Source organism: Danio aesculapii, chromosome 17 (assembly GCF_903798145.1).
Source record: "Danio aesculapii chromosome 17, fDanAes4.1, whole genome shotgun sequence".
Classification (NCBI taxonomy): domain Eukaryota; kingdom Metazoa; phylum Chordata; class Actinopteri; order Cypriniformes; family Danionidae; genus Danio; species Danio aesculapii.
In genome coordinates, this window is record NC_079451.1 from 29020137 (window position 1) to 29032495 (window position 12359).

The 12359-nt window shown below is 36.1% G+C and overlaps 1 protein-coding gene across 1 annotated transcript; it reads right to left on the reverse strand.

Moving 5' to 3' along the window:
• Positions 1 to 1941: 1941 nt before the first annotated feature.
• Positions 1942 to 8974, reverse strand: kcnk18 (potassium channel, subfamily K, member 18). Its single transcript, XM_056477308.1, has 3 exons — positions 8525 to 8974; positions 8202 to 8336; positions 1942 to 3362 (listed from the first exon to the last, which is right to left on the reverse strand). Exons 1-3 carry the CDS (start codon positions 8736 to 8738, stop codon positions 2536 to 2538), a joined length of 1176 nt encoding a protein of 391 aa, XP_056333283.1. The 5' UTR covers positions 8739 to 8974; the 3' UTR covers positions 1942 to 2535.
• Positions 8975 to 12359: the final 3385 nt, after the last annotated feature.

Consider the following 12359-nt stretch of genomic DNA (forward strand, 5'->3'; position numbering starts at 1 on the left):
ATAGATTCCTGGAGGTCCAACGTGTTTAGCATCTGCTATATTCAAACACACATGCTCTGTTAAAATGAAGGTTCTTAACAGGAAGCAGTGGTTCCATAAAGAACCTTTAACATCTGTGGAACATTTCAATTGCACAAAAGGTTCTTTAAAGTGCAATAAAGGTTTCTGTAGCTGATTGAAATGTGCTTTATGATAAAATGGCTATTTAACTCTTCAGAAAGATTCTTTTTTTGCACAAATGCTTTTATCTGGATAAACACTAAACTTAGCTGGAAAACTGCCTTTTAGTATAGGTTTAGGAACTATGATTATGTGTTCAAGTAAACCTTTCACTTTGGTGAAGCAACATAACACCACTTGACACACTGAAATGTTTACGCTATATTCTTTTATCATTTATTTTCCTTGGGAATCATTCTCAGGTCCATATAGCCCACTCCACATTGACAAAGGTCCAGAATTTTTCCTGTACATGAGCTTACTTGTCCTATTTTGACTGCTATGCTAACATTTACAGTGAAAATAACCTATTGACAAGGGCTTTAAGACTGCTGGTTGTCGCTTCAGTGTGACTTTAGCTAATCAGTCCAACATCTGTTTGTGAAACGTAAGTGAAGTCATCTTCCACTACAGTATTGCTTTTAAATAGAGAACATTTTACAACTAACTAAATCCTGGACCTTATTCTTGAAACAAAAAATGAGCAATAAAAAGGCATGAAACACCAAAAGCGGACCATATTGAAATCGATTTCAATACTATTTTGGCTATTGTTGTTATCCATGAGTTTTCAAATTTACAGTTGCAATCAGAATTATTAGCCCCCCTTTGAATTTTGTTTTAAAATATTTTCTAAATGATGTTTAACAGAGCAAGGAATTTTTCACAGTATGTCTGATAAGACTTTTTTTTTCTGGAGAAAGTTTTATTTGTTTTATTTCAGCTAGAATAAAAGCAGTTTTTAATTAAAAAAAATACATTTTAAGGTCAAAATTATTAGCCCATTTAAGCTATATTTTTTATAATCTACAGAAAAAAACATCGTTATACACTAACTTGCCTTATGACCCTAACCTGCCTAACCTAATAAACCCACTTATGCCTTTAAATGTCACTTTAAGCGGTATAGAAGTGTCTTGAAAAATATCTAGTCAAATATTATTTACTGTCATCATGGCAAAGATAAAATGAATCCGTTATTAAAAATGAGTTATTAAACTATTATGTTTAGAAATGTGTTAGAAAAATCCTCTCTGCGTTAAACAAAAATTGGGGAAAATTTTTATTAAATTAAGGGGCAAATAATTCAGGGGGTTTAATAATTCTGATTGCAACTGTAATTTTTTTACAAGGCAGGCTAGAAAATTGTGAAGCTCTACATTATTATTATTATTATTATAATATTTTAATTGTTTTTTTATTCAAAAAGTCAAATTCTGACTGAGGAATATTAAACGAGCTGTCCAGTTTGATATTTGCCTAATAAATGACAATAGGCTAGTTTTTCATTTTTAAACTTTAACAGATTCTTATTTTTTTCTAATTATATATGATGTAATAAATTTGTAATTTAAAAATAAGAATTTTTCACATTTCTTTATTCCACATCATTAGGAAATAGTTTTTGTAGGCTACATCAAAAAGTGTGGTTATGATGACCATCTGACAAGCTAATTCAGCGCTTAAAATATCACTAAAATGCAGTATTTAAATCTCATAATTTAAAAAAAAAAGAGGCAAATAAACTGCAAAAAGGTCCTCTTTTTGAGTAAAAAAGAACCACCCCTTTCACCAGGCTGGCTATCGGCCTGAGTCTATTGAATATGGTGCAGGAACTGAAGCACCAGTTGAAACCAGTTATGCTTTAAGAAATCATATAAAAGAATACAAACTCAAGAATGGTACAGAAAGATATTTAATCATTTAATTCAAAGTGCATAATTAGTTTATATACAATTTCACAGCCAAGATATCACAGGTGGTCGGTCAATTCATTTACATGCTAGCTTTTTTATTAATGGATCAATTAACTTAACAGACACACTCCAACTTAAATAACATTCATAACATTAATGCTATCAAGAAAAAGATGATGCATTGTTTAAAAAGGCAAATCATATTTACACTATTGTTTGGCATTGAATGAAAAAGCAAAAACACTGACTAATATCATGATATTCTTGTCAGACTTACACAAGTTACAGTACATGTATTGCATCTGCATGAATAAATGGGTTTGTTAATTACATTGCATTGCTAGTGCATACATCTAAACAAAAATAAACAGTGTGTCATGCAATTTTCCTAATAAAACAACTGAGCTCAAATCTCGTGGCTCAAATAGTTAACATACTTCAATCTGAGCCTGTTTCTCTCCTGTATTTGTTTACTGCAACAGTACCGTGGCTCATTCCCTTTCAACCCACAATATCAGACTGGCTGTAATATAAATTAAAGCCCATTACCATCTTATATTCGGAGTAGCTATATGCTTTCCTGTTGTGCCATTAGCAAAGCCACAGAAACCCATTGCCTTCAGTTGTTGTTTAAGTCATTGTGTATTCTTACCTTGCCCATGCTAAGACTCTTTATGCACCGCCTGTAAAAGTGAACAATTTGCGATTGGCCAAGTTTGAAGGCCATACTCATAATGGCCATTCCTGTGATGATGAACAAAAAGGTAACCATGAAGAATTTCGGGTGTTCAGGCACAATGTCGCCAAAGCCAATGGTGGTTAAGGTGATGAAGGTGAAATAAAAGGCATCAGAATGGTCCATCTGCTTCTCCCAGCATTTCAGAATCTGACTGCAGATCACCATGTAGGCAAACACCATCAGCAAGATGACCAGCAGAGGGACGTCTAAGTGCTCCATCTCCTGTCCGATGTCATTGAATAACTCATCTTTTGGAGTTGGCATACGGTCCAGTTCTGGGCATGAACAGGATTTTGTGAGAGTTCCTTTCATCCTGAAGCTCTCCCTTACAATAATGCGGTCAAAGATCTCTTTGTTGTTACGGAGCTGAAACGACCCACGCCTGATGGAAGACCTAGTTTGTATGACCTGTTGAATGTTTGTTGTCTCAAGCACCACGACATCCTGATTGAACTTATAGGTGCCATCAGTATCAGCTTGCACTTGTTGGAGAGCTGATGTCTTTTCGTGGCTCTGAAGTCTCCATGAGCGATGTCCTATCCATCGCCTGAAGAACAGGTTGAGGCGAGTGTATGCTTTGGAGAGGAGAACAGCTAAGAGATCGCCCACATCTGAGATGACCAGCAGCATCAGAGGAATGCCAGCCATCGCATACAGGACACATGCCACTTTCCCTTCACTGGTCAATGGATAAATTCGTCCATAACCTGATATGCAAGAAAACAAAACAGAACAGAGCGTTACAAATTCTTCAGGAATTTCCACTTTTTTCACCCTTTAGAACAACAGGTCTCAGTACTGCCGCCTGCTGGAGGTCTAAACCAATGCATCAGAAATGCAACACACTGTCTCTGCTTATTTATGGTCAAGGAAAGGAGCATCATCAGGCCTGTAGCCAGCCTGTTGAAAGGGGTAGTTCTTTTTTCTCAAAAAGTGGACCTTTTTGCATTTATACTACATTTTCAAATCATATATCATTAGGATATGAAAAAAATAGCAATCTGTTAAAGTTTTAAATTTAAAATTGTAGCCTGTTGTTGTTTACTATAGGTAAATGAAAACTGACCAGCACATTCAACTTTCCTTAAAAAATTTAAACATAATACTAAAGTAGAGCTTCACGAATTTTTTAAGCCTTTCTTGTAAAACATTTGTACATTTGAAAATTTATGGATAACAACAATAGTCAAACTAGTATTCAAATTTATTGTAAAATGGGCCGCTTGTTGTGTTTCACAGCATTTTATTGGTCATTTTTTGTTTAATAAGGTCCAAGATTTAAAATGAAGTTACTTGGAAAATGTTTTTTCTATTTAAAAACTATACGGTAGCGAAAGATGACTTCGCTTACGTCAGATTATATGTTTTCTTGCACATCCGCATGCTGGACTGATAAAAAAAAATAGTTTGCTTTGGCCAAAACTGATTAGCTGAAGTTATAACAGTCAACAGAGGATTCCACTCTTTTCACAATTTATGATGGTATAGCAGTCAAAATAGGACAAATCAGCTCATGTATGGGACAAATTCTGGAACTTTGTCAGTGAGGGGTGGGTCTTTTGAACCGCCCGAACCCCCCCTGGCTACAGGCCTTAACATATACAACAACAACAACTATATTGCCCTTATTAAATATTATTATGGGCAACACGGTGGCGGAGTGGGTAGCACAATCACCTCACAGCAAGAAGATCGCTGGTTCGAGCCCCAGCTGGGTCAGTTGGCGTTTCTGTGTGAAGTTTGCATGTTCTCCACGTGTTCGTGTGGGTTTCCTCCGGGTGCTCTGGTTTCCCCCACAGTTCAAAGACATGCAGTACAGGTAAATTGGATATGCTAAATTGGCCATTGAGTATGTGAGTGTGTGCAAGAGTATGTGAGTATTTCCCAGTGTTGGGTTACAGCTGGAAGGGCATCCGCTGCGTAAAAAAACATATGCTGGATAAGTTAGCGGTTCATTCTACTGTGGTGACCCCTGAATAATAAAGGGACTAAGCTGAAAAGAAAATGAATGAATGAATGAAATATTATTATATTAATTGTTATATATTTCTAATAATAATAATAATACTTTCTTTTTTTACAATGCGATGGCTTCAAAAGAGGTTCTCATGACATTTATAGCATTGAGTAAATTGTAGTTTATAATAATAGTATATATTTATAGTTTACCAATTTGTTGTGATTTTGCCATTGTAATATTATTTTATGGCATGCATTGCCTTTAACATCCTGAACCTTTAACATCCATAGAATCTAGAATTCGACACACTTTTGTAAGCAGAAATGACTCTTTAGACATGAAATGTTCTCCATACAAAGAAATCACTTTTAAGAAATATTTAGAAAGTACTCTGGGGGACCAGAAATGTTTCTTCTATTGCAGAGGTCTTCCTCCCTCCTGCTAATCAACTAATCCAGATTTTCAGCTTTTCATTTCAAATGCATAAGCAGGAATGCTGAAGCAGGATGGAAATACAAGTTTCAGTACTCATCCTGCAGGGGGATCAGAGCCTCTGATTATATGGCATTGTGATGAAAACTCTTTTGCAACCTTTAATTTTAAGATAATAAAAAATTCTAACCATATAGTTATTGTAGTTTCAGTTATTTTAGTTTTAAGTTAAACAAAATTAAAATATTAAATATTTTCTTGGCAACCATATAAAATGTATTTCAGTATTTAAGTGTTTATTTTAAGTAAAAACACAAAAACACAAAAAACACATTTTATGCATTTACTTTAACAGGCTGCGCGGTGGGTAGCACTGTCACCTCAAAGCAAGAAGGTCGCAGGTTCGAGCCTCAGCTGGGTCAGTGGGCTTTTCTGTTTGGAGTTTGGATGATCTCCCCGTGTTTGCGTGGGTTTCCTCCGGGTACTCCAGTTTCCCCCACAGTCCCAATACATGCGCTATAGGTGAATTGGGTAAGCTAAATTTTCTGTAGTGTTTGTATGTGAATGAGAATGTATGGGCATTTCCCAGCAATGGGTTGCAGCTGGAAGGGCATCCGCTGTGTAAAACATATGCTGGATACATTGGCAGTTCATTCCGCTGTGGCAACCCCTCATTCATAAAGGGGCTAAGCCGAAAATGAATGAATGAATGACTGGATTTACTTTACTATAATAACCATGCTCAAAATACAATGCAATAAATTATTTTAAATGTAGTAATATGATTACTATTAATACTTTGATACAAATTCATTTGAAAATACCAAGTTGTTAAATCAGTCATTGGACAAATACAGTAGCTCTGGCTGTAATTGTATGGCCAGGCCAAGCAATAATGTCTTTTATCTAAAAAGGAATTGACATAGCGGATGATGTAAAAAAATGAAAGAAAGAGAAATGAACTCATTTAAACTGACCATTAGCCTCAACTGCCTCTAAAACCAATACTCATTTAGATTAGCTCCTGAGATAAGCAAAGATTCACCCTTCCTAGAAATCATAATGGACATCCATGGCTACAGACTGCTGTGTTTGGCACTTTTGCATAATGCTTTTCTGTATGCTGTCCTGAAAGATGGGAGTTTACATTCAATTATTATGTTAGATGTGGTTTGCTGAGCTTTACAATTAGGGATGAGAGAGAGATTTTTTTTTTCTAACAGCATCCTACACAGGCGTGAAACATAAACTAAATTGTGTACCATTAAATAGAAAAGAAAGATGTAATGCACAGGAAATAATGACTTGAATGTATGTCTCTCTGAAATGAGGCCCATTAATGGTTTAGTGGAAATGATTCCAAGTGTTTAGAGCAGGGGTGTCAAATCCAGTTCCTGAAGGGCCGCAGCTCTGCACAGTTAAGTTCCAACCACTACCTGTAGGTTTCAAATAAGCCTGAAGGACTCAATTTGTTTGATCAGGTGTGTTTAATTAGGATTAAAGCTGTACAGAGGCCCTCCAGGAACTGAGTTTGACACCTGGTCCAGAAATTGTCTTTCATGTTGAAGTTATCAAGTGGAAGGGAAATAATGTTGTTGTTGGTTTTGATCCGCAGTCACAATATATATTTAATCTATACCCTAGTTGCGGATTAAGACTTTTCAAAAAAGGTTTTTTATTGACACTAATGGTTTCACTAGGAAATTTTAACATGCAAATGACCTTTTTGTTTTAGACAAGGCTCTTTATAGAGGAAGTGAGAAAAAGTGGGAACCAAAAAAGATTATTCTATGTCATGACTGAGAATACACCCTTGAAGATCCTTTATTTTTAAGAAGGAATAGCCTTAAGATAGGGCTGGGCGAATAAACATTATTATAATTATTCATTTTCTATTCGGCTTAGTCCCTTTATGAATCAGTGGTCGCCATGATGGAATGAACCGCCAGCTTATCCAGCATATGTTTTACGCAGCGGATGCCCTTTTAGCCACAATCTAACCCTTGAAAACACCCATACACTCTTGCATTTACACACATACACTGCGGACAATTTAGCTTATTCAATTCACCTATAGCACATCATGTCTTTGGACTGTGGTGGAAACCAGAGCACAAGGAGAACATGCAAACTCCACACAGAAATGCTCACTGACCCAGCCGGGCTTAAACCAGCAACCTTCTTGTTGAGAGGCGATTGTGCTACCCACTGCGCCACCATGACACCCGATATTATATCCAATTGTGATAAAATTTATGGCAATAACAATAATAGCTCTGAACTTTTTTACACTATATTGATCGATGTTGAATTTAGAGATGTACCAAATTTTTGGCCACTGAAAATTTATCAGCCTAAAATATGTTAAGCCATTTAATGGACCCTCTAATTTTTGAGGCTTTAGTCATTTTTGGGGTACTCTTTTAAATCTGCAAGCATTAACAACTTATATCGAAATATATATTCAAAATGGAAAATAATTATCGAGATTGCATTTTTGCCATATCCCCCAGCCCTACCTTGAGAAAAGCTCTGAGATATAATGTTGCTGAGCCTCAAGCCACCTGAATACATGTCCTGATTTGAGTTCCTTTGCTTTTATACTCAACTGATAATTTGCAGTTATCAAACTTATTGATATACAGAAGTAATTTAACTTTAATCTTAGTGAAATAAAAGAAAAGATAATGATTTTAGGGATGAAGTGGAACCTGCTTATGCATTATGGATTGTATAAATATCAATATAGAAGCATATGTTGATTGAAAAGGAAAAAAAAATTGGCCAAAAGTAGAGTAATCCTCCAATAAATGATGAACAATTCATCAATCATTTGCATTGCACAACTTTGAGTAGACAAATGTTCAGTGTTATTTAGTGTATAATTCAACTTTGTTTTCTACATAAATGGCGACACTTGTTTTCTTTCTTAACATGGTCAGGCTGGTTACTGTGGACAACGGTGGAGCACTCAGAGACTACAGCCAAAGGTCAGAACTTCTCATGCAAATAACAACTCGGTGATTCATTTAATGCAACATCAATTTTGCACATACAGCATGGGACCAAAATATCTTATTGTTCAGGTTAAAACCCAATAAAACCCAAAGCTTTACAAGCTCTGTGACATTCCAGGATGAAAAAGCATACTCACCTACAGTCGTGAACACTGTACAGCAGAAGAAAAGTGAAGCAAAGAAGGTCCATTCGTGATCACGTTCCTTCTTATAACAGTAATCGTCCAAAATGACTTTTGTTTTATTGATTAAGTGCTGCTGCTCTGAGGTATCTAATATATAGATAAAATGAATCGAGAAATATATAGTAAATAGTAGATAATATAGCTTATTAAAACATATTGTACAATACTTATAACATAGAATACATATAATAGATAATTATTAATAAGTTTTGAACACATAAAGGTCTAAAATTATACAAGCAGTTTATACTTTTTTGAAAAGGATTATTTCAGACCTGTGTGATTCTGCACGATCTCCATCACTTTTTGCACTATGGACAGGATCTCCTCCGACTCATTTCGAGGATTCTTGTACTCAATCGCTCTGAAGACAAGCGCTCCTAAAACCGCGTATAAAACGAGTGATAAAATTAGGAAAACATGAGGAAACAAACGCCAGAAGAGTGTCGAGCATCTCCCCTTAAGCTGTGTCTCTTTTGACACGGACATCTCTGTCAGTCAGTCAGTCAGTCAGTCAGAGACGCGTAATGGCTGTGGAGATGAAGTCTTCCTTCTCATGGCAGTGTGTGGTCAGGAGGACAACACCCCGCTGCTGAAGGAAGCCACAGACTCAAACTGCCTGCTCAACTAATGCTTTATAGCTTAAACAATTATCCGCGTGCTCCTCCTGAAGCATTCAGAATGGGAACTGAGAGAACTTCACAGGTTTACAAAGACTGCAGGTAGTCAGTCTCTCTGCTGGAAAGTCAATTGTGAGCGCATTGTATGAACAGGTGCGGCTGTGTGAAATTTTAGCCTCCTGATGCCGGAGATTCCCTTGAACCCCAATGGGCATTTATGAGTCGTGCCATGTGCCATTTTTGTCCACTCGAGCATGTGTAGGCTTTGAAACAGTGATGAAGTGTAGATCTGAGTTGAATTTGTTGTTACTGACATTGTTGTTATGAGTTGACGTTGTTATTCGATTTTCATGTTTGTTTATGAGGAAAACATGCGAGTATGTTAACAGTAAAAACTTTTACAAATTTACTTATTAAAATTGCCTATATTTAGGTTAAGTTACCAACCGGTCTTCCAAAGTTGTGTATGAAAACCTGTGGACGGAGTTTTGTATGAGTCTGAGGACGTAGTTTTTGCCGGGAAAATCAAATGAATTTGTGACCCTGATATGACCATTACGCATGCATCATTAAATCACGCGCGCATAGTACAGTTTAATGGTAGCTATCATATAATTTGCTGATTTATTGGTCATCATAATGATATAGGCAAATTTTCTTTAACCACTTATTTGCATATCTATGTCCATTTTAAAATATTTGGGAGAAAAAAACTTTTATATTGAAATGCTTAATTTAGCTAACCAATACATAACCCTTATGTACTGTTGGGGATGTTTTCATCCACTCTGGTGTGATTTTGTGTCTTAATTTGGCCATAACTTTTTCTGTTTCAGCTAGAAAAATTATTTTTGGTGACAAATCTTATATGACACATTTTGAGAGAACAATACACTCTGGGCAAATTTACTACCCTTTTGTTATGTTAGGAATGAAAATAAATTGCATAAATATGTTAATCAACCTCAGTTTTGATCAAAACTACTAAATTGCCTAGAAAATGACAGGATTTTAACTGTTAAATTGCCAAATTCACAAATGATGTCACTGATTTGGTGAAAAAAACACAAAATTGCATATTTTTAATATAAAAAGTAATTGTGGACTTAAATTTTGTTAACCCTTATCAAAGTCTTGGACATGTGAAACAACATTGCCTATGACGCATTGCTTTTGATTGATTTTCATTTTTGTCTTTCTAATTTACGGTTGGTGGCTGTTTTTTGCTTTATATTGACTTCCATTATAACCACTTTTTTATTCCAAAACCATGACACCATATAATAATAATAATCAGGCATTTTTGATTGTTGGTTGTTTTCTCTGTTGGGAGGAGGTAACATTTGTGTGTGTATGTGTGTCTGTGAGTGTGAGACTTTTACGCACTTACCTTGATGTCTCTGAGAAAATCAAAATATGCACCTTAGTTTTTAGAACTATATGGAGTAAACAAAAACAAAGACTGTGTATTTATGCACCATCAAATATGGTTATAATGGAAGTCAATGGGGCAAAAATAACCACCAACAGTAAATTAGGGAGAAAAAATGAAAATCTAAAAATGCATCAAAGCCAATGTTGTTACTAATTGTTCACATGTCCAAGACTGTGATGAAAGGTAAAATATTCAGTCCACAACTACTTTTTATATTGAAAATAGGTCATTTTGTGTTGTTTTTTTTTCACCAAATCAGTGACATCATTTGTGAATTTGGCAATTAAAGAGTTAAAATCCTGTATTTTTTAAAATACATTTAGTAGTTTTGATCAGGACTGAAGTTAATTAACAGATTTATGCAATTTTTACAGCAGTTTAGTCCAGTGGATGTTTTCATCCCGAACATAACAAAAGGGTAGTAAATTTGAACAGTGCACAAGAGTTAAGCTGCAATTTGTATTATGAAGAATTGCTTGCACATTTTGATTGCCATATTTATATTAATCAGTATTGATCAATGATTTTTGTTATCTATAAGATTCTTGGCCAGTACTGTTCTCATATAGTACTGTTTTTTCTTTAGGTGTGGCCGTTTACAAGTGTCTTAACATGTCTGAATTATTTATGACCATGCTGCCATGCACTTATTCAATTCACTCTTGTGCATCTCCAGTGTTTCGTCCTAGCCTAGTCATAGGATGTTAAAGATGCACTTGATGGGTCACTTTCATTCATTAATTTTCCTTTAGCTTAATCCCTTATTTATCAGGGCTCGTCATAGTGGAATGAACCACCAACTACACTGGCATATGTTTTACGCAGATAATTCCCCTCCAGCCGCAATCCAGTACTGGGATTGATGGGTCACTTTTGGTAACTGATCAACTCACAATTGATGCCCTTGAAAGGACATCTGACTGAAATCCTTACACATATCATGACTGCACACTTCTGCACTCAATTTCACTTCGCATCAAAAATCTAAATCTAAAAACAGAAGCAGTGTGGCAGTAGACCACACTGCCCATATAAAGCAAACCACACCACTGTTTTCTTTGTATACCAGCAGTCAGAAGCCTTGACAGCTCCATTGTCTGGTTAATGTTGTAAATGATAAATATTTATGCAGAAAGCCATACTGTTTGCCACCCACAGATTCCAGTTCAGCTACTGAACAGATGCAGATTCTTCTTAGTGTCAGCCTAGTAATTCATTGTGAGCATTAGGATTCCTCAGTCTGTTTATAGTTCTAGACTAATGCCCTAGATTTGAGATGGGGAAAATAAATTGGGCGGGGGGAAACACATGCAGGAATATTCTCCCTTTTTAAATTAAATTTCAAGAGTTCACACTTAGGTGATGATTTATAATAAGTTTGTTTGGCATGTAGTCGCGGGAGAGAGCCTTGAGCTCAAGGGATCTTTGGGCCCATGCAGGGCTCCCTCCCGTTCGCAGGGCGAGAGGGCAGATTTCAAAAACTCCCCGGTTGGTGAACTACTTTGAGAAGCTGGGAGCTAGACAGTAGTGCCAATTTGGCTTAGTCTGTTACATAGGATTCATATCTTTAGACAGTGGGAGGAAACTGGGGAACCCGGTGGAAACGGGGAGAACATACAAACTCACTCTGCACAGATGCCAACCGGTCCAGCGAGGACCAGAGCCCATGGCGTTCTTGTTGCGGGGCAACAGTGCTAACCACTGGGCTGCCGTACCTCCCAATCTAGGCGAAAAGGGGGAGGAAGAGTGGTTTCTTCCAGATGAAGACAGTTGTGGAATGAAGACTGTGGTTATTTATTGTGACTTGGAAATCATCTGACTGGAGGATCATGATTAGCTAATGCAGGACCGGCTGTGGTCCTGTCATAAGCACACGATCCTCTCGAAATTAGTTTATAAACTTCACTTTTTTAAAGATATTTGCAAAAAATTTGATTAATATTAATCTCAGTAATAATACTTTATATTTACTGTTGATTGTCACATATCGCCAACAATTGACTCTAGAGACTAAAATATTTGCTTATTAAAACATCCAATAATATGAAAAAACAT